The sequence below is a fragment of the Canis lupus genome, chromosome 11 (assembly GCF_003254725.2).
Source record: "Canis lupus dingo isolate Sandy chromosome 11, ASM325472v2, whole genome shotgun sequence".
Lineage (NCBI taxonomy): Eukaryota > Metazoa > Chordata > Mammalia > Carnivora > Canidae > Canis > Canis lupus.
In genome coordinates this window covers 2608497-2634234 of record NC_064253.1, presented here as the reverse complement: position 1 = coordinate 2634234, position 25738 = coordinate 2608497, and the positions used below count along the sequence as shown (strand labels likewise).

Genomic DNA, 25738 nt, shown 5'->3' with positions numbered 1-25738 from the left:
TTGACTGTTACTACCTGGCCCTTTAAGGAAAGTTTGCAGACCCGTGGTCAGGTGCTTGGTGCTGTCCCAGTGCCATGATCAGAGCCTGACACAGAAAGCACTGGACAGATGTCCCTGAACACATGGGCAAGTCAGGAATAAGAGTCTATCTCCCTGCTACAGGCAGGTGACAGCCGGTGAGCCAGGCCCTGCGTCCTTTGATCAGTGGCTACATCGCTTTAGGTTTTTAAAAACGAGAATGAATGAACGAATAATTAAGAAAGCCACAGGCCAAGAGCTTGGGTATGCTAACACCAGCCTAGACAAATTTCAAAGTCATCATTCCCAACCACTCTTCAAAACACCAACAATTGGGTATGTTTAAGTTTTATTGCTGAGTAGAGCCTTCCGAGATGAAGGGAGTTGTACCACCAAGGGCCCCTGATGTGTCCAGAGGCGCCGACTGGTAGAGGATCCCTACACCAAGAGAAAAATTCAGTTTCATAATACTTGACCTTTAGCCACTTCCAGTAGCAATGAACTAAGTGAGATCTGCCTTCCAGCAAACAAATCACTGAGAGCAAACCCATTCTCACAAATTGAAGCCATTCGCGGGCCGTTCCCACAATCTTGGCTCCAGCCAAATATCACCCGTGTTCTAACTTTGCCCACTAGTTTCTTCCTTTAAATGAACTCCTTTTTTTAAACTTAAAATTTATTTCAGAAAAATACTTTACACTACCAGCATTCACGGGAAAGTAACAGCAGGCAATAAAGGTGACCCTAACAGAACACAGACAGGTTTTAAGTTGAAGTTTCATCCCTCGAATGCCAGGGAGACACTCCTGCCTGCACGGCTCTGAGCTGCAGAGAAGCAAGCAAGCAAGCGAGCGTGGGGAGACCTGGCCCCTTGCCCAGGGAGGCTTCCTCTCGGGGTGCCATGAGGGGTAAAGGGACTAGGGAGGGCTGCTCCTAGGAGCTCAGATCATGTTTATGCACCACCTGAAACCTCCCTGTGTCCCACGCTTCAGGAAACACTGGGATGGAGGAAACTGGGTTCTTTTTTCCCTCAATCGAGCCTCCTGAAGCATTTGACTCTCCAAAGGTCATGCCACAGCATAAAGAAGCACAGGACCCCTGTCAGCCCATGCCCTGGTGCCCAGTGCCCGGTACTCAGCTGGCCCCAGGTGTTGAGAGCCTGCCTGCAGCTCTGGCCTGGGAGCCCCCTCAGCGGGGATTCCTTCTAGTCCATCTGGGCAGCGACACTGCGTGGATGCAGCCCTGTCAGGGGTTGTTGTTTGGGTCTCCTGTATCCCTTGAGCCGGGATTCCTCTCCGGGACCAGAGCTCGGGACAGCGTGAGCTCAGCCATGCTACCATGACCCCCCCTTGTAGGCTGGCACCTGGGGCCTGGCCCTGTGCCCCGAAGCCCATCTCCATGATGCCAGGTGGCCCCATTTCATCCTTTCTCATGGTCTCCCTCCTCCTTGGCATGGGATCCCCTTTATAGGAATGGGAGGAGAAAAGCTCAGCAGCAAGAAGGGCCCTGTTGGGCCCTGACTCCCTCTCTGGTCCTGACTTGCTGTCAGCCAGGTGAGCAAACACACCAGGCCCCCTGTGGCTTCTGAGGTGAGGCCTCAGGAGACATGGGCAGGCACTGCTGAGCACATGCTCACATGAATGCACACACCAGGTCCCCAGAGCCACTGCCACTTGACCTTCTCCTGACCAGAATCCCCTCCCCAACCTGGACCAGACAGGTACCTCCCCTCCCTGGATAGGTCACCTAAGGCTGAGAGCAGTGCCAGCAGCCAGGGCAGTGGCCCGATGGTGGCACAGGGCACAGGGACCAGGACCAGCACTGTCTGTGCTACTGACCCCACATTCCCACTCCACTCATCCCAGAGAGGGGGAGAAGCCCACTCTGGGTCCCGTTCCTGATGGTAAAATCTCCACGTGTGAGGAGAGAACCCAGATGGTCCCACAAGAGGCTTGTTTAGCACAATTCCAGTCAAAATCAGGATGAAGTGTCTTCATGGGCTGCTGCAAACAAACAGATTTTGAAAAATGCCTGGGGAAGGGGAATGTCCCCCGCTGGGGGAGGGGCCTACATATCTACACTGGGCAGCGGGGTGGGGGGAGGTGGTGGGCAGTAGTCACATTTGCAGCAGAAACCCAGGCACTAAGGAGACAGAAGGGACCGGCAGCTGGGCAGCGCCGCCAGCTGCGCAGGTGAAGAGAAGGAGCCAGCAGCATGCCAAACCCGAGCACCCAGTTTCACGGAACTTTTATTGACTTTATTTGTGGGATGCATGACAGGAAGTCTTTCCATTGTTAGTGAGGAGAAAAGGTCATTTCCACAGTCACTTTGGCACACACTAAAGTTGTCTCATAAAAACACTGGAAAAGCGACAACAATGGGAACCTATGTATTACGTCATCAGATGCGTACAAAACGCTAATAAAATATCCCTGATAAACCAAAGTGCATACAGACAGAGAGCACGATGCCCAGGACCGTACCGCACCTTCCCAGAGGCAGAGTCACTTGCGTGGCCTAATCAAAGTTGGAAGTTAACAGTCGTGAGAATTAGTACGGGTGACACATCAAGTATTTACATAACAGTAGTCAGAGCCAGGGAGGAGGTGGCGCGCAGCAAGGTGCTGTTAGCAGGTGGCACGGTGGAGTGGGGCTGCAACAGGGGACCCGGGGCACACAGGCCCAGCGTGCTGCCCTCTGTGTAAGGCAGCGCCGTTGGTGGGGGTGGGGGGAGCGCCCGGGAGGGGGCTCAGCAAACAGTCAGTGCCCACGGGCTGCGGGGCCTCAGAGGGGGTATCCTGTCTGCAGAGCAGAGTGGGCTGGAGCCAGCATGCCCGGGGCTCCCCGCTGCACAGGCTGCCAGCTGCGAGAAGCCTTGGATGAGCCCGATGGCCTCCCCCCACCACCTACCCTGGGCGGGGCTGCCCCGCCTCCCACCTGGATCACACCCGCTCTGAAGCTGGACTTTAGCAGCCGATTCTGTTACCTTTCAACTTTAAGGCATTTTCTACAGTTTTATCTAAGCAAAAAAGCAATAAAAATTGAGGTAATTCTGTAGTTGTTCACACTGGTAGGTGGCCACATCCATTCAGACAGTCTCTCTCTCTCTCTCTCTCTCTCTCTCTCTCTTTCACTCTCTCACCTCTATGGATGGGGTCATGTGCACACAATGAGAAAAGGCCATTGGAGCTAATGGACAAGAGAGTGGAGGTGGCGCTGTGTCCCAATGTCCCACTGGAGGGACACATCCTCTGCTGCCTCCATCTGACCCGAGCCCCCAAGGGGACGCGGCACGGGGGGGTGGGAGTGGGGGCCAAGGGCTGTGGAACTTGGATGCAAAGGCCACAGGAAGCAGGCCACAGTCACACAAGTCAGGAAGACGCACTCAGCACAGAGTCAGCAGCGGGAGCAACAGCAGGGGCAGTTGGGGAGCCCCTGATGCCCGCCCCCCGGAATCTGCATGCCCCAGACCCCCTCTGGCCTCGCCTCACTACCGGGCAGCGTTTGAAAGGGGATGGGCGGGTTCCCCCTTGACTTCTGACCTGAAGCTCCAGCTTGGAGGGATGTGGCCCCGACAAGTGGTCACATCTGCACTCTGGCCTCTGACCCCTCCAGCACCAAGACAGATCTTTGCCCCTTTACACGCCATCACCAACCAGGTCCCGGCCCCCCATGAGAGGCTGGTGCCCCGGGGCCATGCCTCCGCGAGGTGGGCCCTCCCAGCCCAGCGGCGGGTAGGCGCCAAAGGAGACAGCCGAGCACAGCGGCCCGGGAGAAATCAGATTCAACCGAGAGAGTGCTCAGGAAGAGTCAGGGAAGTTTTCCATAGAAAGAGAGGAGGGAAGCCCATGGCAAGCTCCACAGAGCGCAGGGCATGCACTGGAGGGCAGAGGCAGAGTTATAAACGGGCCGGTTACTTGACGAGGTCTTCTGGACTGGCAAGTCGGGGTCCGGTCGGGACAGCCACTGAACCACGTAGCTCTTCTTGGAAGGATCAGAGATGTTTCCTAGAGGGGAGAGGTGGGGCTGTGGCTGCTGAGGCATCCCAGGGCAACAGGAGGGCTCTGACTCCCCAGCGTGGCATTCGAGGACCCTCGGGACAGACAGGCCCCAGCAGCCCAGTACAGGGCCACCTCCTGCCCTCCCCCACTGCCATGCCTCCTGGGTCCTGGCTACTAACTACTCAGTACGAGGCCCTGCCACGCCTCCTCATCTTTGCACTATTCCCAGCACTCCCCACTCCCTGCTCCCCAGGAACATGGGGAGCAAGTGCATCTTGGATCTATCCCCCTGCCTGGCTGGGTGGGCACATCTGACCTCCCTGAACAACCTCCACAGTAGATGGAACTCAGGGTGGGGTCTACAATGCAGAGTATCCCAGAATCCTAGAGTGGGATTTCCTGGGACCCAGAGTGAAGCACGTCTGACCCTTGGCAAGGTGTCTGCATGCAGACAGTGTTCTGGCTGTACTCTTCAGAGGGCACAAGGCCCTCCCTGCTCACATAGGCACCCCTATACATACAGGCACCCCCTGCCTCCGTGGGCACCCCTATACATACAGGCACCCCCTGCCTCCGTGGGAACCCCTATACATACAGTCACCCTCTGCTTCCATGGGCACCCCTATCATACAGGCACCTCCTGCTTCCATGTGCACCCCTAATACATACAGGCACCCCTTGCTTGCATGGGCACCCCCAATTCACAAGGCACTCCCTGCTTCCATGGGCACCCCCATTCACAAGGCACCCCCTACTTGCATGGGCCTGGGCACCCCATCTGGCTGAGCCCCACCGTGTGGTCACTATGAACCTGCTTCTGTCTCCCAGATCCACGGTGAGCAGTCCGGAAGGCAGTCATGGCTGAGTTCCTTCTATTATTGACTAGAAAAGGTCCCAACCCTTGGCTTCTCTTTCCAGTTCACAGATGCTGGGTTTGGCCAGTTGTGGGGAGAGCTGCCTTTGCCCAACCCAGCCCCCCTCGCCCTGAGCCCACTGTACACTGGGAGTGGGGGTAGCAGATGGCTTACGGGGACAGGGGCCCGGCCTGCAGATCCTGGCTGTCTCAGGCCGCTCCTCCTGGCAGATCCCGAAGCTGTCATCTGCCGTTCGGCAGAGCACTGGCCGCTCCTGGGTGCCATTGCCACAGGTCACCGAGCACTGCAGGTGGAGAGTCACCAGTCAGGGCCCGCCTCCCGTGGTCAGCTGGGACTGAAAGAGGTCCCCACACATGTGACCCTATAATACGTGGAAGGTGGTGAGGGGCAGAGGGAAGAGTACGTGTTAGAGGCCTGTCCTGCCTTGCCCAGCCTCAAGTGGCCACCTCGATCTCCTGAGGCTCTAAAGAGGAGATGCACATGCCTATCTCTTTGAGTTCCTATGACTTAGAGCAAATGTATAGGGCCTGACACTTCCAGGTTCTCAGTGGGCATCTCCCTTCTCTGGCCGAAGGAAGCCCACCTAGGGCCCAGGAAAACCTGCTGTGCACTGGGAGCCACTGGGAAAGCTCTGACTGAGTCCAGGAGGTCTTGGCAGAGGACCCCTGGACACAAGGCTCTATGCTACCAACACCCTCATTTGCCCCTTCAACCTGGTGCCCCCTCTGCCTCACGGCATGGGGACAGGCCCAGAGCTGTCACACCCACACTCCTGGCTTGGCTCATGGCTCAGCACAGCCCCGCCAGGAGAATATCCAAGTCCTCACCTTATATATCGTAGAAAAGGATTACCTCAGCAGACCTGGGCTGCTCAAACCCCACATAGTCCCAAGGAAGGCCTGCTTTCAGGACCAGTGTGGGGGAAGCTCCTGGGGATCAAGCTCATGGAATGTTCTGTTGGGGAGAGTGTGTCTGCACACCTGAGGCCTCGAGTCACCCTGCACCAGCCTGTCCAGGCAGCTTATACCAACAGTGTGATTGACGGTGAGTACCTGCTTCAGTCACTAGTGTCCAGCACACACGGAAGACCCTGGACCCCCGGCTCACATGGGCTTCTCGGGTTAGCAGTATTTCGTGTATGTCCTCTCACACTGTTGCTGAATCAAATGTATCCCTGGGACCCCACCGGGAGGGGAAGCTTGTGCCTGGCTTCCTCTGGGCTTTACCATGCACTTTCCCCCTTTGCTGATTCTACTCTGTGCTTTCATTGAAATACACTGTAATTGTGAGTACAAGGACTTCCAGGGAATCAATGAGCCTGAGGCTGGCCTTGGGGACCTCAACCCCCCAGGCCTGTGAGCTGGATGTCAGTGATCATGTCACCTCAGCCCTGCCCCCTGGACTGTTCCTCCAGCCCTCACTATTCTTCCCAGGCCAAGTACAAGCCTTCCGTTGCTTGTATTCCCTCCTGTCAGCCTAGCTGGCCTTCCAGATCACCCCTCTGCCCTCAGGGATGACAGCCCAGGCTGCCTTCGATTTCCTAGGACTCCAGGCTTCTGTAGCAAACGGCAGCCTCTGCCCTGCAGAATAAAGACATGTTCCATTTGGTTTCTCAAGGGAATACTGACTGTGGCCTGACCCACAGGACGTGGCCTGGGCTAGGAACTGCATCCAGACCAAGGTGGAATGCCCTGACCACCTTGGTCCCACACCAGCTTGGTTTAGAGGCTGAGGGCATGAGGCTAGGGAGTCAGGGGGCCCACTTACCTGGGACCAGGATCCAGCCCGCCACCGACCAGGGCAGAGCTCACGATTGCAGGCCCGGCGGCCCTCGGGCCGGGCGTCGTTGCAGTGCTTGGTGTGCACGGAACGGGTGGTATTGTTGTGCAGTGGCTGCACGCAGCGCACAGAGCGAGCCTGCGTGCCTGTCCGCCCACAGCTCTGACTGCAAGGCTCCCATTCACCTGTGACCCACCTGTGCGGGCAGAGCGACAGGTCAGTCACTCTGGAGAGCCAGCCTGGCTGTGGCCCAGGCATACAGTGAGAAGGCAGCCTGCTTCTCCAGGGCCTCTTTCCCTAGTGTCACGAAGACATCCTAGTGCCTGGCTTTGCCTCTGTCCAAGGTCTGCAGGTGACAGTTCCACTTCTTGGAGACCCTGGGGGATGGGGGAGGGACATGGAGAGCCCAGGATGTCTGTCCTCACTCAGGCTTGTGGCTCTGCCTCTGGCCCTCAGCTGCTACTGCTGTCACAAAACTTTCAAGGCAGCAGTGTGGACTGCCTCGGTGCCCATCCTCACTCAGACCCCATGTGCTTACTTACACCTCAGGGCCCTGGGCCCTGAAATGAAGCCCTGCCAAACCTTCTGGGCTGGAGGGGTCAAGGCTGTGGCTGTCACTACAAGTGGCCTGGGAAACACTGACCATGGGCCAGAAACAGGCTCAGTACCCTCTGAGCCCCAGCGTTCCCATCTGGGCGTTACCACGTGCCATCATTTCTGAGATGCATGTGGCTGTTTCAGTACACCACACAGCCTGCAGGATCTTAGACTCCATGAAATGTGGGGAGGGACAAAGAACCCACCCAACATCTCAGGGGCCATGAGGCCCGGAGCCGCTCTGGGCCTAGATCTTGCAACTCCCTCCACAGGAGCCCCAGGGGTCTGCCTTCCCCCGTCTTGTGGGACCCTGGGCTGGGGCAGCCCCAGGCACTCACACAGGCTGGGAGCACTCCTGTGGGTTGCAAGCCCGGCGGATGGCTTTGGGCTTGGTGAGGGCGTCGCAGAAGCTTCGATGCACCATCTTGTGGTCCAGCCTCCGGCGGCAACCATACTTGGTGAACTGGGAGCCTGAAGATGAGAGCTCGAGGGGGCTCATGGGGCACTGCGGTCCCTCTGGGGGCAGAGGGCCTGGAGAGGTGGCTCCACGGGCAGCTTCAGCCCCTGGCTCCCCATCCTTCCAAAGGGATGGCCGGGGCGGGGGGGCAGTGTGCCAGGGCCAGGCCTTTGAGATGTCCAGCCCAGCACCCACCCAGCACTCCAGGCCCAACAAGGTGGGAGGCCAAGGAGAGTGGCCACCTTGTTCCCTGGCCCCTCAGCTGGCTTCCTGGGTCAGGGAAGAGTGGCTTCCATCACTCAGCCATGTGCTCTACCTTGAATTAACCTGCCCCAAGGCCCTGGAATGAGCCAGGAGGTGGCTTAGCACAAAAACATGGCCTGCAAGGCTCCTCCCACCACAGGCTGTCCTTAGTTGGGGGTGATTTTGACATCTGGCAATATGTAGGATGTTTAGTTGTCATGACTTGGGTTGGGGCAGGGGGTGCTACTTGCATGTAGCAGATAGAGGCCAGGGATGTTGCTCAATATCCTTCCATGCATGGGACAGCCCCCATGAGAATTAGAGAGAGAATTATAGAGCCCAGTATATGAACGACTCCAATGTCTCAAAATCCCAGGCTTGGGATGCCTGGGTGGCTCAGTGGTTGAGCATCTGCCTTTGGCTCAGGGCATGATCCTGGGGTCCTGGGTTCGAGTCCCACATTGGGCTCCCTGCATGGGGCCTGCTTCTGCCTCTGCCTGTGTCTCTGGCTCTCTCTTTCTCATGAATGAATAAAATCTTTAAAAAAAAAAAAATCCAAACCCCAGGCCAGTGAGCGAGACATGAGAGAATGTGGCTGGATAGCCTGGTCTAATCTGGGAATCTACAGATGTCCTAGGAAGCAGAGAATGGAGGGACGCTGGTTTAGTGGGAAAGCAGTAGAGTGGCTCCCAGGGAGGAGACAGCCTGTGCAAAGGCCCTGAGGACGTCTGGAAAAGCACCTAATGCCAGTGTGGCCAGGGCCTGGTGGGCAAGGGGTGGGGGCAGCAGTGCAGTGGGATAAGTTAGCAAGCTGCCTAGGCCACAGAGGCCAGGAGGAGACTCTTGTTTTTATCACAGGAGTAGAGGGAGCTGCTAAAACTATGACACCAGGAAAAGATGCCAGGAAGGGACCTTTAAGGGGTCACTCTGGAGGTGACAATGGACACAAAACCTCCCCAGCTGGGGAGCTAGGCTGGTGCCAGGACTGGGAAGACAGAACAGCAGATAGGTCCAAGAGATACACAGAAGGGACAGTCAGTTACACATGCTGCTGAAATCCAGAGGGCCAAGGAGGCTCAAGGGAAGGCTGGGGGTGCCATCTGCCCAGGTAGGAGCGCTGCAGAAGAAGCTGTCCACCTGCCTAGGTCATGGGATGGGTCTCCTCCACTGAGAGGAGCTCCTTGGCAAGCTCCTCTCTGTCTCCTAGGTGTGGGGGTCCCCATGGCATCTGAGGGAGGTCTGTCCTGCCTCTTATCTCCTCCAGCCCCCCAGGAGTAGTGACCATGTGGGGCGGACCAGAACCTGTCCGTCTGTATGTCCCACCCAACTGTAGACTCAGTGAGGTCCAGGGCAGGTGGGATACCTCTGCACAAAGCCCGGCCCCAGGAGGGTTGGGGAAGCCTTTCTAAATGAGCATGGGAGGGACCTCCACAGACGGAGCCCCTTTACTGGTCTCCAGCACGGCCCGAGCCTCCCCATGCCTGCCTCAGGAGGCTGTGGAAATGCACCCAAGCCATCCTCACACCAGCCCCCTGCCAGGTCAGCCCCTCCCTCCTGCTCTGACGCAGGTCCATGCTGTACATGCAAGCCCCACCTGCCCTTCTGGCAGCCTCTGGCCTGCTGCCCTGAGCACCCATTTCCTGCCCACCCTCTGTCCCCCACCAGGTGGGTCGCTGCCTCGGCCTCCTGCCCGTGGGGCCAGTCTGCTCACACCTGGCACATCCCACAGGCCAGGCAGTCAGTAGGGCACCACGGGCTCAGGAATCCCTTTGCTCAGAAGACCCCTCTAGCTCAGCCCCGACCACCTCTGGGGCCCCAATTGTAAGAAGACCCCTCACCTCCACCGCAGGGCTTGGAGCAGGGAGTCCACTTCTTCAGGGCCCACTCATAGGCTACAGAGTCGTCTTCCAGGACATTGTTGCCGTCCACGTTGAGCGAGTCCTCGTGGATCATATACTTGTATGTCAGCGAGATCCGGGCATCTCCCTGTGGGATGACCTGTGCCCGGAGACGGCTGTGAAGGTGTCTGCCCCACCATCCATCCTTCCTTAGCAGTCGGTTTAGAAATATACCCCGGGAGGTGCCTGGGTGGCTCAGGGGTTGAGTGTCTGCCTTTGGCTCAGGTCGTGATCCTGGGGTCCTGGGATCAAGTCCAGGATCAAGTCCTGCATTGGGCTCCTCATGGGGAGCCTGCTTCTCCCTCTGCCTCTGTCTCTGCCTCTCTCTGTGTCTCTCATGAATAAATAAATAAAATCTTTTTTAAAAAAGGAAACATACCCCGGGGCACACATACTGCTCGCTCTCTTTCTTTGCCGTAGTTATGTTCTAGAAAGGGCCTGAAAAATCTGGATTCACCAGTACGGCACCATGGCTCGCGGGGAATGTGGGGCGAGGGTCCTGTGAGCCTCTAGTCAGAATACTTTCATCAACCGTCAATACATAATCTTATTTTACATGTGTTTCTGTTTCGAGCCCCGTTGGTTCCTACTGCTGAGTCGTTAACACTGACCCCTCCGGCCCGCGTGCTCTAACTCTGGCCTGCATGAAGCTCATCTAGTGTGTGTACTTCTCTGCCCAGCACAACATACGACCTCTTGTGCTCAGGAACACCCAACAGCACCCGGCACTCCACTTGGGGTCATCCCAAACAGCAAACCATCCCCCCAAACGGCATAAAAATGTGAAAAGTGTGGCCCCTCACGTACTGGGAGAAGGACCCTCGTTTACGGCACGGGACTAGAACAGAAGCAGAGTGTCCCCCTGTTCCAACCCTGGGGGGGGAACATGTCCATCGGATGAATCAAATCTCTCACCGCTCTGCAGTGTCTGTGAATGGCCGTGGAAACACCACCAGTTCTGACCAGTGATTACAAATTCACTTCAGCAAGGAGGTAAATTGCAGGCCGGGACAGAAACAGCAGGCCCTGAGGCCGATGGCATCGGCCTGGGGGCGAGAAGTCCCCGATGAAACAGGCCGGCCCCATGGGGCACGCCCTGGGCTCAGGTGCCGAAACCTAACCAGGGGCACTCGCCTTCACGGAGGAGCTAAAGGCCCCTGAGCCTCCTCTGTAGTGTTTTAAATGTTTCACAGATAGGGGCACCTGGGTGGCCCAGATGGTTGAGCGTCTGCCTTCGTCATGCCGGGTCATGACTCCTGATAGAGCCCCACGTTGGGCTCCCTGATCAGCAGAGTCTGGTGCTCTTTCTCCTCCCTCAGCTCATCCTCTCTCTGTCTCTCTCAAATGAATAAAAATCTTAAGAAAATTTATTTTTCACAAGTAAAACATACTACTTATGCAACTGAAATTAACTTTCAAAAAGCGATTAGAAAACCCAGCCCCAGGGGCACCTGGCTGGCTCAGTCAGTAGAGCTGGCGACTCTTGATCTCAGGGTTCTGAGTTCAAGCCCCGCATTGGGTTTAGAAATTAGTTAAAAATAAGATCTTAATAAAAATAAGAAAACAAAATGAGGCCCCTTCTGAATTCTCATCACCAGGAGTGGTCCTGGACTCAGGACGGCTGGGGGTTAATCATACTTAGGGACAAAGTCCAGTATGACCTGGGTCTGGGAGTCTAACCTCCTGAACCCTGTCACTCACTCCTGGGGCAGTGCAGGATTTGGATGAGATGACCGTGAGCAGACATGGTGAAAGGTGGCCGAAAATGTCATCTGGGGGGGAAACTGAAACCCTCAGAGGGGAGAGTTTGATTGAGGTCCCCCGGGGCCCAGAGACTCCGTGTGTGACACCGATGGAGACCCTCCGTCCAAAAGGCAGGCCAGAGGCCTGTTCAGAGAATGGCCTGACAGATGTAGGGAGGCCCAGGGTTCCCAAGAAGCTGGAGGATCTCTTCCCCAGTGGCTGCTTGCCCTTCTGGGCAGCCAGGAGGTACCAGACCTGGTCCCTGCCTCTACTTACCAGAACGGTGATGGTGCCATGAAGTGGGCCCATGGTCTGCAGTGTCTCTCGGCCATCCTCATCCCTGTACTCCCACTCCACACCCATTGCAATGAAGGATTTAGAATTAGGATCCACATCATTCTCTTCGTTTAAAATGAACTTGCCCGTCTCCAGGTTCTTGACGGCTAAGAACAGCAGAAGACAGCCACTCCTACCACGGTCACTGGCAGAAGCCTGGCATGTTAGGGAGAGGCTGGCAGGTCCACAGGTCTGGACTGGTGAGGGGGTTGTGAGGAACAGATTCCCCCTGTCTGTCCCAGCCACCCTCTGCTAGGGACCCATCCATGCCAATGACGGCACAGATCACTGTAGGAGCCAGTCTCACCCTCTGCTGCTCAGCTGGAACTATACTGCCCAGGGCCCTTTCCTGGATCTGCCCCCACAGACCCTGGGCCATCTCCCTACAGTCTACTTGGAGTCATCAGCAGGCACTTAGAGCCAATGATCCCCACACTGCACCCCAGCCTCCTGGGTGCAGGCCATCTGCTGGACACTGGGACACAGGGCTGGAGTGAGGCTTCCCACCATGGGGTGAGCATACGTCCAGTTAAAAATTAGGGTCTCCTCACCCCAACCTGGAGCCCCATCAGTTCCCCACATATCCTCAGAGGCCTGGCTTGACCAGGGGCTCTCATGGACCACAGGGAATAGCCCTGGATAAGCAGGTATCTAGGAGCCAAGAATCAAGAAGCTGGTCAGGAAGCCTCCTGCTTCCCACAGTGTGGAAGGCAGCTACTGTGGGTGCTGCTGGACGATTTTAGGAGGGCCCCAGATGGGGCTCACAGAATATGGAAATTGCTCCCTGCACGGGCCTCCTGTAATTCTCTGCCCCTCAGAGAAAGCCTCAGCAGGGGCCGCCAGACCCTCAACTGGTCACCAACCCTGCCTCCTCTTATGCAGAGATCAGGCCTCGGACCTGGAGCCTTCAACAGGAAACTTTAGATCCAAGTGTCTTTCCCTTTAGGAATCAACTTTCACATTTACTTTCCATTTAAGGCAAGTGGTACTGGCTTTGCATTTTGGGTAGCAGTATAAAGTTTCCTCTTAAAATAGGGAAGAGCTGCGTGTTGGTGGGGGTGCCAGACAGTGGCACTTTGGGAGTCCCAGACCCAGCCCAGTCTCCAGGGCACAAGGAGGAAGGTGGGGCCCAAACTGGGAGAAGAGCCTTGTCTGGGATCTCCGTAGTGACCCCCCCCCACCCCCACATCACTTTGGACGTCAGCCCATGACTATCCAGGAGGGAGGGCCCAAGTGCTTGCGGGAGGTGGGGGCGAGGATGGGTGAAGGCCTCCCAGGGGTCCTGCAGTCTCGGAGAGCACAGTCCCACAGGCAGGCAGGGGCCACCGCATGGGAGGATGTTCACTAAGGACATCCACATTTGCAAGAGATTCCAGAAATCTATATTCCAGGAAGAATCTCTTGAATTTAAAACTAAACTAATTTGGAAATATGCAAATACAGTCTGTGACCAACCACAGGCCAGCCCGGGTGCCTTCTCCGTGAGTAGGCTGCTGCCCAGGACTCTGCCTGCCTTCCAGTGGCTAGAGGGGCCTTCCTCCTTGGCCCTGAGATGGGGGACGGGGAGGCAGTCACCAGTCTGTGGGCTGGGAGTATGGCAAGCTTTACACGCATGTCCCTCCACACTGCTCCCAGAGCAGCCCTCTGACCCCAGCGGCCCCTGACCTCTCTCTCCATCAGGATGTGAACCCAGGAAAGACCCTCCAGGTGGGCTGAGCCAGGGACAGGGGAGGTGCAGCTGCACCTGTGCCTCCCAGCCTGACCTCTGACTCCTGGGCTCTGCCGCCATCCCTGGAACTGCTGAGCTTCAGAGACTCACCCAGGTGGTGGCTGGTGCTGTCTGCCTCCTGGATAAGCAGGTGTCTGGCTCCTGCTGGGATCTCAAACATCTTGATGTAACCTTTGTTGGGATGTGGGGAGACAAAGCCAAATGAGACAGAAGAGGCCACTGGAACACAGACAATGCACAGAGGGGTCTCGCCCTCAAAGGCCATTCCAGAGGGCTCCACATTTCATGGGTTTTGAACTGCCCACCTGGACAAGGGCCGATGGGAAAGGTACTGCGTCCCAGATGGCCAAAGCCGTTCTGCTCCTTTCAAATCCCAGCTGTGCCCTCCGCCTCTTCCACTGAAAACTTGACAGGAACCCTCAGGGTGGCCCTGGAGCCATGCCAGAGCTTGTAAGCTAAGATGCCATATCTGGGAGGGAGGCCCTTAGCAAACCACTTGGCCTCCTGAACCGTGGGAAGGGTCAGCCTCGCACCCTGGCACCAGGTCTGAGTGAAGGTCACGGCCTTCTGAGAGACCAACCAAAGTGGCTTCTCCTCATTTCAGACAGAGGTGAAAGTCACTGCAGGCCCACCCAGAGAGCTGTTCTTTCAGAGCCCAGGTTGGCTGGGGACCAGACGGCAGCAGGAGCCGAGAGGTAAGAAGCAAAGGACCCAGAGCCCAGAGGCCTACTGGGAAGCTCTGGAAGGCAAGAGAGGGGTGACCTATGCAGCCCTTGCCCTCAAAAAAACTGCTAAGATCTGCCCCGTGGCCCCCTCTATGTCGGCATTCTCTGCCCTGACCCCGGAAACCTGGTTTCCATTCTCCCTGTTCCCCATCCACCCTGGAGCCTGGCTCAAACTATACCTGACTTATGATACTCCAGCAAGTCATGTCCCCGCCCTCCTCCCAGAGGTGCTGCAGACATTCAGGCACCAGGGGCCGGAGGGAGGGGCTCACTCACCAAGCTTCTTGGGGGAGCGTGTGAATGTGCCTTTGACCACTTTGCAGTGAGTGTTGTCCCCTCCACACACGCCACATTTGTCCTCCTGCTTGCTGGAGCCAATCACTCCATCACAGCCCACCTTCTGCAGAGGGAAGGGGTACAGTGCATAATTGAGAGCTGTCCCCACTTGGGCCCTGGCCTGATCCGTGCCCCCAGGGCCCTGCCACCTGTTCCCTCTGCAGCTCAGGTCCACACTATCCTTAGCGGTTCCCAATGCAGACGGAGGGACAGGGCTTTGGAGCAACACAGACTCTGCGCCCACCCACGGAGCAGCCACTGCTGCTCACTGCACCTCATCTGCTCATCTGGACAGTGTGACCTCACAGGGCTCTGCACAGCCTGATCAGGGCCGCCTGCGAGACTAGCTTGGCCTGGCACACAGATGTCACTGTCCTGATGGCTGTGAATCAGCCCTGGCCTCTACCCTTCTCCTAGGCGGCCATGTGGTGCAGCCTGTCTGGGGCTCCCACCCAAAGCTCAGTTTTTTTAGTCTGTGTCCGGGGGTGCCGGGGCAGGAGGTGACAAGAGTTGTTGAGAACACCTGTGCCTCCATTCCTTCAACAAATCCTCTAAATATCACCCACTCCAGTGTCAAAATTATTCCACACTGACCAGGGATGCTCCCTTGCCCCAAGCCACCTGGCAAAGTAGTAACAAATTCAGGTTCTTCTACTCTCCATGGCTCTGGCAGCACAGCATTCCTGGGGCCAGGGAAACTCCACGAAAGGAGCTCCTGCAGGACGATGGCCCTGAGCATGCTGCCCGAGGCCACTTTGTTCTAGCTCAGCCAAGGAAGACAGCCTGTCCTCTGAGCTGGTCTGCTCCCTCCACCTGTCCTAGAGTGCACCACAGCAACACAGGGTTCCCGTTTTGCTGAGGCTGCCAAGAAGCTCAGATCCAATTGTCCTTTCAAGGTCATCCTATCACCTACCTTTGGAGAAATCCACTTCTTCTGCTCTTTGATTTCTGGCTTTTGTCTTACAAGGCCCTTTGAGGGCAGGGACCATGCAGGGGCTACAGAGGAGTGGCTCATGAATCATTTTTGAAGGTGTGGATAGACACTGATGATCTTTGGTCTTATCTATTTCTGTGTAATCATAAGCCTTTTGAACCAATTTTGGAAGTGAGCAGGGTGAAAAGCAATCAATGAAATGAACATGCTAATTTTTATTTTAATGATTCCTGGGGTGGGGGGAAATTACCAGGGAAAAAAGAGGACCAAACAAAAGCATTGGTCTTTAAAAGTGCAGAAACCTGAGCCAAAGCATGCACCTCCCTTTTCTAAGTATGTGGTCTGAGGACACACTGCTCGATCTCTGAGTTTGTTTCCACGTTTGTGACATGGTTTTCAGTGCAGCCTGGCCTGTGGGGGCTGTTGCTGGGGGTGGGAGGAGATGGTCCTCATAAGCACAGTCACAGTCTCCCTTCATCAGGGAAGGCTGGAGGTGTTGTAGAGGAGGAGAGGGGGGAGGAGAACCCTCTTTCAGGCCAGGATAGTGTACTCCCTGGGAGAAGGGTTGCTCCAGCCTCTCACCTGAGGGGGATTAGTGCTCAGTTTCAGACACTGTAAACCAAAAGCAAAAAGCCTTGGAGCAGTAGGCAGATGGGTACCCATGCCAGGGAGCAAAGGAACATCCGGGAGGCGCTCTCCCAGACGCCTGGACTCTGGAGCCCACGTGAGATCATGCGCCTTAACTGAGAATCAGCTCTAATCTGGAAGTTGTTCACTGGTACATAAGCTCTTTCTAAAAAGGCTTGCAGCCTTTTTACAACCCAAAACATGAATTAGAAATTCAGCTGGTTGGAATGGAAGGAGGATATCTAGACAGTGGAAAAATGAAGCAATATGCTACCTTTCTTAAGACACTTGTTCTAAATGAGACTTTGTTCTGAGAGTCACAGAAAACAGCATAAATGAACCACTTGATCTGTCAGAACTTGAGAGAAATTAAAATGGCCTGTCACCATTTCTCCCTCTCAAACACATTGTTTGTCATCTTTTGTTTTTTCTGAAATAGAAGTGTGTCTAATAATCATAGTGGACAGGACCTTGCCTGACATCTAGAAGAGCAGTTTTGTCTGGGTGGCTGCTGGGTGGCTCATCAGGTGGGATGACTACCAGGCCCAAGCAAGCACTGTCCCCAGCTCCCCAGGGAGCCTCCACCCCTGGCAAGGGTCTACAGACCTTTAGGAGATATTATTTTAACATCCAGTGGTCTGAACCAGGGAGGAAATGCTCCTAAGCTGAATAGAAAAAGCTAATGAACACCAGGGTCCTTGTGTGGGCCTGAAATCTTGCCTGAGATCCTACTGGGGTTGACTGCTTAGGTTGGGGATGGCTCATGTCCGCAGGTGGCTTGGCATGGCTGCTGCCCACTAAGGCCACAACCAGAGCGGGATGACAGCTGCACTCTGCTTTGGTCCAAGCACAGGTGGGAGACGCTGGCACAGGTGGCAGGTGGTCCCAAGGGGAGGGGCCTATAGCTAACTAGGTCCTGCTTGCCTCTTTTCCCATCTGTTATGAAATCCTACGGGTGAGTCATCAGATCAGGACAGATGCTAGCCTATTTCAATCTCTGCCTTTCTCAATGCAATTTTCGGATCACATATTTGATAGCACACTATTACTTTCTCAGGGCAGTGGATTGTGCCCTTTATCCAAACAAAATGACCCTGTTGGCCTCATTTAATTCTTAATACTCTTCATTCTCTGCTCTCGGGGTGTGTGAGAGTACATGTGCACACGTGCATCTTTATTCTACACATCTTCTGCTGTCATTTCACTTTTAACCTTCCTGAGTCGTTGTTTTCATATTCCCTAATTGACAGCAACCACTTGGACATGATTTTTGACCTAGTATGAGATTCTTTTAAAAGAAGGGCTGCACATCCTCATGCATTGTGAGGACTCAGTACATCATCTTACTACTGCCCACGTCCTTTGTGTGGGTCCAATCTTTCTGTCTCCTTCACTTTGGAACTTCTGCAGTATGATGACATACAAATGTAAATATTTATATTTCCCAATGATGCAAGAATCTATCATCTTACTGTTATTCCTTCAAAATCACCATTAATTAATGAAAATACTTAATCTATTCTTCAACTGTCAATGGTAGGAGTGAGGCTCTTGCCACTGAGATGGTAAATTAGTGCTCTGGCTTCTCCATTATGTTTGTAGCCATATCATAGTTGCCACTTAAGCTACTTCTATTACTAAATGTTTCCCATGCTCACAGTTTGTGTTGGTCATGTTTCTAAAATTTTTCTGTGTCTTATGGTGTTTTGACATCTTAAAGCACTTGCTGGCTAGGGAGAGGCTGCCCCTTCCTCGTGCCAGCTCTTGGGCGTAGTAGAGGGCTAGTCTGGGAGCACATTTCATGTGTAAACCAACAATTCCCCAATCACCCCCTTTATCTGCCTCCCACACACCATCTGATGCTTCCCCTGCCCCAAGTCATACCCGGGCCAGGTACCAGGAGAGCAGTGCCACCCTTCCAGCCTGGAGCCTGCCTGCACTCTTCACACCTTTATACTAGCCAGTCCTCAACTGTTTCCTCTGCCCTGCCTGCCTTTTGCAAGGAAACCCCTATAAACACTGGTTTTCTTTCCCCCGACCAAACATGGTGCTTCCCCATGTGGCCCTCCATAGCGAGGTGAGCCTTTCTCTCAGGAAACATAAGTAACGCATGCTTCCTTTAGTGGCATTGACCTCTGGGTTGTCACTTGGTCATATCCATAAATTAAAATCCCTCAGGAACAAAGGCAACGCTGCTACCTGGTTGATGTGGTTTCACTACCTGAGCAGACTTTAGACTTTGTAGCCTGGCCTCCCTGCCAGACTCAGGCTGAGCGGCTCCTCCTGGCCCTCTGCTGCTGCATCTGGAGGAGCCTCCTGAACCGTGGGCTGCGGGCTGCCGGCTACTGTCCTCTGAGCAGAAGGAAGCCCTGAGCTCAAGTCCAGCGGCCCTGCACCCCACCTCCTTGCTCCTCTGGCCTCACTCTTTCTCTGGGGTACCTATGGCATCTGCCAGACTTCCTGAAGATCTCGTCTCTCAGGGAAACAAGACCAGAGTCAGCCTCTCTGACCCTACAATCAGTCCTGCCTACTCAGACTCTATGGAGGCTTCCAGGTGTTTCTAGGGAGCCTGGCTGAGGGCAGGCCTGTGCTCATGCCATGATCATATGCCAAGGTTAGCCCACCGTTGTTTCTTCTGACAGCCTAAGATTGAAGCCAAAGACCTAATAACAATGGAAAATATAGCAGGGTATTTCTATAAAGAGCTGAACCAAGGAGATCCTGGGCCACCCTAATCAAGAACAAGCTATCCAGAGCCCAGCGGAGCACAAGGATGTGCAGCACTTCACAGCAGGTCATCTGTGAACCACATGCGGCAGAATCATCCAGTGAGCACATCAAATTCCTGATCCCAGGCCTGGCTGGAGCTACAGAATCAGAATCTCTGCGGTGGGGGCCCAAGCTCCTGGGTGTCCCCCAGACACACTCAAGTGTGAACACCACTAGCACAGGGAAGGGGTCACACCTGCCCTGGTACAGGTGCTGATTCATGCTCAACCTCAACAAGGCTGCCCAATAACCCCAAGAAGCGGACACCCTGGCCTGTGGCCCCTATGCCCCTGCAGTACCTCCCACCACTCTGCTGGCCCCATAACACTCACCTTGCACTCCCCACGCACACAGAGGCTGAAGGCGTCCCTGTAGGAACAGCGGGTGCCATCGTGCACCATGCGCTTCATGGACACCACCTCTCTGGTCTCCTTGGACTCGCAGTAGAGGTGGCATCTCTCCTTGGCTGGAAGGGAAGCAGCAGGGTGTTGGCAAGACTGTTCTTAGGATTCACCTGCCCCCTCCCCCACATGCCTGCCCTGGGACAGAAAGGGAAAGGGGGCAGGTAACTACAACCTTCTTGGAGTATTTACCTTTGACCCCAGGCTACTGGATTTAGGAAGAGCTTTTCCCAACAGAGCCAGGCTGATGTTGGTGCAGATCCCAGAGACTTTGATGGCCCTTCCCTCCAGATGGCAACCCCCCTCTGAGAGGGGGACCCTGTCTACTCTGGCACCCACTCTTAGAACCACACACGCTGGGCATGCAGCAGGTTCTTGGTTGGTGTAACACACACGGGTGACAGAGAGAGGACAGTAGGCTTGTGCCTGGTGACCCACCCCTGCCCAGTGCCTGGCAGGAATTGGAACTGTATGTTCAAAATTCCAGGACTGGGCTCCTGTAGCCACACTGGCTAGGGTGGGCTCTGCTGACAGCCTGGTGTGGCCCACAGGTTGCTCAAGGAAAGTGCAGGCCCTGGCCTGCCCACAGCCTTGGCACAGCCTCCGAGCACCTGTTCCGCTCTGTCCCTGGGGGCTCACCATCCCGGTGCTCATGGGGCAGCCAGTGGTGCTGGTTATCGCCGTGCTCGAAGTACAGGTCCCACTGCCGACACTGTTCCTCACGGAAGTCAGCCAGGGCATCAGGGCAGTCCTGGGAGTTGCAGAGCTGGAAATCGTAGCCAAGGCCTGAGCAAGTGCGGCCCCCGTTGGCTGGGCTGGAGGAAAAGGGGGAAGGCCTTGCAGCTTGGTGCCACAGGAAGAGGCTGGCATATGGGGTGCCAACTGTGGGATGGTGGGGATTCCTCAGTCTCGGGTGTGGGGATGGAGCTCTGCAGAATGAAGGGACCCAGCCTCCAGGAACTCAGAGTATTAAGTATAGAGGAGTTAGTGATTCCTCCCTCTGGGCCTACCAAGCACTCACACCCCCAGCTCCCATTGCTGTGACTGAACCAACAGTGGGCCATGGCTGGGAGTTAAGGTTTGGCCTTTCCTGGGACATTAATCAAAAGATAGAGGTGGGCGAGTCCTCTACACCTGGGCCTAGGCCTGTGCCTGACACACGGTGGGAACTCAAAGAACAGTTCCAAACCAGCAGGATCCCGCTGCACAAGTTCCCAGCAGGGGTCGGGAACAGAGCAGACACTCTGTTCACTGGTTTTCCCCCACCTCAGAGGCTTGGGGTTGAGTTTCCCTAATTCCCTCACTTCACTAAGAACAGTGCTCATCCACAAAGCACTAGGTCCATAGCAAAGGCCAGAAAAGGTACCAGCTATGGGCCAGCAGGTGCCTCCAGCACGTGGGATAGTGGACCACACCCCAGGGGGAGCTCGGGGTCTCTGTCACCATCTGCCCAGCATGGCAGCACCAAGCAGAATCTGAGCCCCCACCGAAGACTTGGGCAAGGGTCCTTCTTTGCCCACGTGACAGGGGTGGCCAGTGTGGCCACATGTGGCACAGCAGAGTGGACAAGGAAAGGGTAGCTTCTGTGAGGCTCCTGCCCCAGTGCCATGTTCTTGAGGGAAGTTGGTGGGAAAAGGTGATACAAGAAATCTGTGGAGAGGAGTTCCTGGGTGTCTCAGTGGGTTAAGCCTTCAGCTCAGGTCATGATCTCAGGGTCCTAGGATTGAGCTCTGCATTTGGTTCCCTGCTCAGTGGGGAGTCTGCTTCTCCCTCTACCATTGCAGCTACTATCTCTCAAATAAATTTTAAAAATTAAAAAAAAAAAAGAAATCTGGAGAAAGAAGCCTCAGTGCTTGATGGAGTGGATGAAAAGAAGCAGCTCTGAGATTCACACAAGGGCCACCACCCATGGGGCCGCAGAGAATGACAATACTGACCAGGGCATCACCAGGAAAGCATGCAGGTGTGGGGAGCAGCAACCATCTGGGAAACAGCAGGAAGGAGGCGTGCTGATTCCAATGGAAACCCAGGCTAACTCCAAAATAGAAAGTGAGCTGGAGAATTCAGGGGAGGTGGGCGAGGAAGACCAAGTAAGGAGCTTAGAGATGAGACGGCCTGCAGTTTTAGAGGTACAAAGTAGGGAGAGCAAACACAGAGGGAGCTCAGTCCAGGGAGCCACAGCTACCAACAGGAGGGTGGGAAGTCTGGTGGTCACACCCCAGAAAACGCACAGAAGGGGAGGTCTGTGGGGCCTGCCTGGGTTGCTGACAAGGAGGCTCTGTGAAGCCGGGGAGCTCTGAAATGCTCAGGGCCCTGCAGCTGCCCGGGTTGCCCACTGATGCTGGTGTAAATAAACAGTTGCCATGGCTCCCCAACGGTGCTGTCAGACCCCTGCTGATGCGGAGGTGAGTGCTGGCACTGGGCCTGATGGCTTGCGTGAACAGACAGCTCCTGTCACTGCTGTCCTTGTCTCTTGCTGCCACCAAAGAGGCTGGGGCTGGCAGAGGGGTAAAAAATCCCTAGAACACACAGGCATGGAAGCACAAAAGAACATGGAGCCCACCTCCCCAACCTCAAGCCTGCATGAGCTCCCTTAGGGCCAGGCCTGAGAATGGACCCTCTGGCTCAGAGTTGGGCATCAGCCTTCAGGGCCCGGATGTCAGGGGGCTGGGCCAGATCTGCAGCCTGGCCCCAAGTCACTCCATCAGCACATGAAGAGGCAGCAGAGACTAATCACAGGTACTGAGGCTTGCTGCATGCCAGGTATCAAGTCACGGATGGGAACCCTGCCAGCCTCACCCAGCACCCCAGAGCCCCTGTGGTTCTGGCTTCCTGTCCTGTCAATCTCATATCTCATCCTGAGGCAGGGGTGCTTGAGCGGAGCAGGGGCAGGGTACTTTCCACCTGACCAGAATGGGGCCTGAAGCCCTCAGGTGAGAACTGGTCAGAAGCAGGAGAAGTGTTCTCCAGGAGTGACTAGAGCAGCTGGTCCCAAGCACAGGTGTCCCTGAGGTTTGGGCTTTCCCACCGCTAGATTCCAGGGCTGTGTCCCTTCCTGACCACTGTAGACTTGACCTCTCTCCCCAGAGCTGAGATTGCTGACCCCCTCTGGCTTCTTGGGGGCCAGCTCAGGGCCTGGCCAAGCAGGGCATGGGAACTGCTGCAGAGGCCAGAGCCCAGGTGGTCTGGAAGAGCCTCAGAGACCTGTAGGGCTTAAATGTTAGGGTCACAGGCTCCTTTGAGAAGTTGATATGAAACTAGAGAAAAACACATGTGTCTCTTAAGTCATACACAATCCTGCTGAGGCTGTGCTGGGATCCAAGGAAAGGTGATGAGCCTAGGACTCAGGGCTTAGAGCCCCAACCCAAATATCGACAAGGTCCATGTGGGTAGAGGGGGTGAGTGAAGATGGCTGGGTCGGGCTGTCCCATGAAGGGGGTGGCCTGAGTAGTTCATTGCCCTCCAGCCTGTACTTGGGCCTGGCATTGCAGTGGTGCCCAATCTGGAAGCTGGACATAGGATTTTCTTTCATTTTTTTAAATTCCAGGTTTGTTTTTTTTCCTTTTTTTTTTTTTTTTGTATATTCATATGAATCAAAATCTTTAAAATACCAAACAAGTCAAAGAAAGAAAGACAAAGCCTCACATCTTCCAGCAGCCATGGGGCCTCCCGGAGTAAGGTCATCTGTGGGGGGTTCCGTTCACATTCCTGTACGTGCACCCACAATAAATCCATGAGGTAGCCTGCCTGAGACCCCGGGGGACTTGCTGATGCACCTGAGTCACACAGAGCTGCAGAGGCCCAGGGCCCAGGTGCTCTGACTGCACGCCCTCCCTTTCCATGGGCACTGCGCTGAGTGACGCAAGGGGCAGGACTGGCCGCGGCACAGACCTGAGAGATAGTCACAGGGTGGGGTAGAATGGGGGGATTAAAGGAAACCAGGGAAGAACAGCACAGCACAGGGCTTTGGGCCCCCATGGGAGGCAGGAGGGGGAGCATGGCTGGGCATGGGAGCCCAGCAGGCATGGGGGCAGCCTCCTTAGGCGATCTCTACCATACACACCCCGGGCGGCAGGTCACTGCCCCTGCCTCTTGACTGACTGCACACAGCTGTTCCCCTGCTTAGCTTCCCAGCATCCAGGAGCCCAAGAAGGCCCTCCTCCTTACTCACATTTCCCCATCTTTGCCACACCTTCTGTCTTCCACGCCCTTGACCAAGAAGGGCAGAGCAAGTTAATGTCTAGAGCAGGGTGCAGGCCAGGTCGGGGGGAACGGCTCCAGGCCAGCGGCCCAGGAGATGTTTCCAAGCCTCAGGACTGGCTCTGCCTCAGCAGGCTATGTGACCTGAGGCAAGATCCTTGCCTCTCTGAGTCTCTGCTTCCTCTCAGGAACGCGTCTTCTGTGCTAGCATCCTCTCCAGAAGTGGTATACAGCCACGGAGGCCCAGCAGGATAGCGCCAGCCAGCGAGGGGACAGCGAGGGGCCTAAGGGACCTCAGCTACCATGCAGGAAGGTGGGAAACAGTGGGCCCAACTCACTGTGGGTTGTCACACTGGCGGGTCCGGAACTTTACACCTGTGCCACAGGTGCGTGAGCAGGAGCCGAATGGACTCCAAGCACCCCAGTTGCCATCCCGCTTGAGGATGTCAGGCGTCAGCCAGATGCAGTGTCCTTTAAAGCAATGCTGAAAGACAGAAGGTCACTCCTATGACTCACTGTTCCAGGGCCACTCAGATGCCCCATACTCTTCAGCCTGCAGTTCCCTTGATGTGTGCTCAGCCCTGGAGGCTCTGGGAGAGAAGGCTGCACTTCCCCTAGGCATTCAGAGCCCCGTTGAGAGGTCCAGAGAGGTGCTGGCCTGCCTGCTCCCCCTGACCACCAACCTGGCGACCCGCCATCCTCCACGTCTTGTCCAGCCTGCTGTCCCTTCAGCCAGAGGCTGCCCTGCACCCCACACCGTGTCTCCAGGTGAAGCCACATTCATAAAGAAGCAGCATTCATAAAGAACCACCTGGCAGGTCAGGCCAGTGACTTCCGAGACATACAGGACTTACCCATTTACGTTTAAAGGAAATATAATGGACATGAAGGTCAGGTGGCAAGCTGACATGGTAAGCATTCATGAACCCAGGGAGCAGAACATTGGCACTCAGGGAACACAGACCTACCACTTGAATCTGGTCACACTGCTCCCCAGCCTCCCACGGGGAGGACACTCATACAACTTAGCACAGCTTTAGGAAGGAGATTACAAAATATAACACATTAGATATAAAATGGAATATTGATTTAGAACAAGAAAATACATCACAAAAAGTTAAAAATTTAACAATGGACCAATACTGTGCACACAACCAAAAGCAGGGTACAATGATTTCTTTTTTTTTCAAATTAGCCAGCTGCTACAACTTTTCCTGCACTTCTGATGGCAAACTTGTCCATCCCCTCCTCATGTAATGCCTCGCCACAGGTACATGCGAAGAAGCTGGGTGGATTCCAGGCACCCCGGGAGCTATCCAGTTTCAGAATGTCATTTTGTAAGTCTGTTTCTCATATTGAGAACACAAAGATAATGCAGCCATTCCTCTGCAAACTTTCTCTGTAAGGACCGGAAGCTATTTTGGTTACATGATCTCTTTTGTAACTACTCACCTCTGCCACTGGAGCATGAATGCAGCTACAGGCAACATCAGTGAATGAACATGGCTGTATCCCCAAAAACTTTATTTACAGAAACAGAGAACACATGGAAACGTCTATGGTGGACCTATAAGGAGCTTGGTGAACTCCTTCCTCAGTAAGATAACCATTTAACTGGTGAAAATTATTTTTAAAAAACAACCACTTAAAGTATCTAGAAATTGTCCTAAAGTTGATACAACAGATGGGGGAACATTTTTTTCAAGGATATCTACAAAATCTTGGTGAGAAGAGTGAAGTTGGGGCACCCAGGTGGGTTAAGCATCTGCCTTCAGCTCAGGTCATGATCTTAGGGTCCTGGGATCGAGCCCTGTGTCAGGCTCCATGCTCAGCAGGGACCCTGCTTCTTCCTCTCGCTCTGCCTGCAGCTCCCCCTGCTTGTGCGTGCTCTTGCTCTCTCTCTCTCTCTCTCAAATAAATATATAAAATCTTTAAAGAAAAAAAAAAGAAACGTGAAAGTCTATGGCATTTGGGCCATAACCCCTGCCTATACCTCCCCCTCCACCCCCAACTCAGGGCGGGCAGAAGCTTTACTGCCTAGAAAATGGAGCTATCTATCCTCCCTGCTCC

General features: G+C 55.0%; 1 protein-coding gene across 1 annotated transcript in view; it reads right to left on the bottom strand.

The window, feature by feature from the left end:
• ADAMTS2 (ADAM metallopeptidase with thrombospondin type 1 motif 2) overlaps nt 1-25738 on the bottom strand; it is a 224564-nt gene that overhangs the window by 6674 nt on the left and 192152 nt on the right. Inside the window, exons 11-21 of the mRNA XM_035697210.2 lie at nt 24007-24152; nt 20108-20283; nt 19400-19533; nt 14678-14801; nt 13767-13847; nt 11888-12054; nt 9809-9968; nt 7609-7741; nt 6662-6869; nt 5048-5177; nt 3936-4025 (exon numbers count right to left, since the gene is read on the bottom strand). Coding sequence (XP_035553103.2) covers nt 3936-4025; nt 5048-5177; nt 6662-6869; nt 7609-7741; nt 9809-9968; nt 11888-12054; nt 13767-13847; nt 14678-14801; nt 19400-19533; nt 20108-20283; nt 24007-24152 — 1549 coding nt within the window. The remainder of the gene's footprint in view (nt 1-3935; nt 4026-5047; nt 5178-6661; nt 6870-7608; nt 7742-9808; nt 9969-11887; nt 12055-13766; nt 13848-14677; nt 14802-19399; nt 19534-20107; nt 20284-24006; nt 24153-25738) is intronic.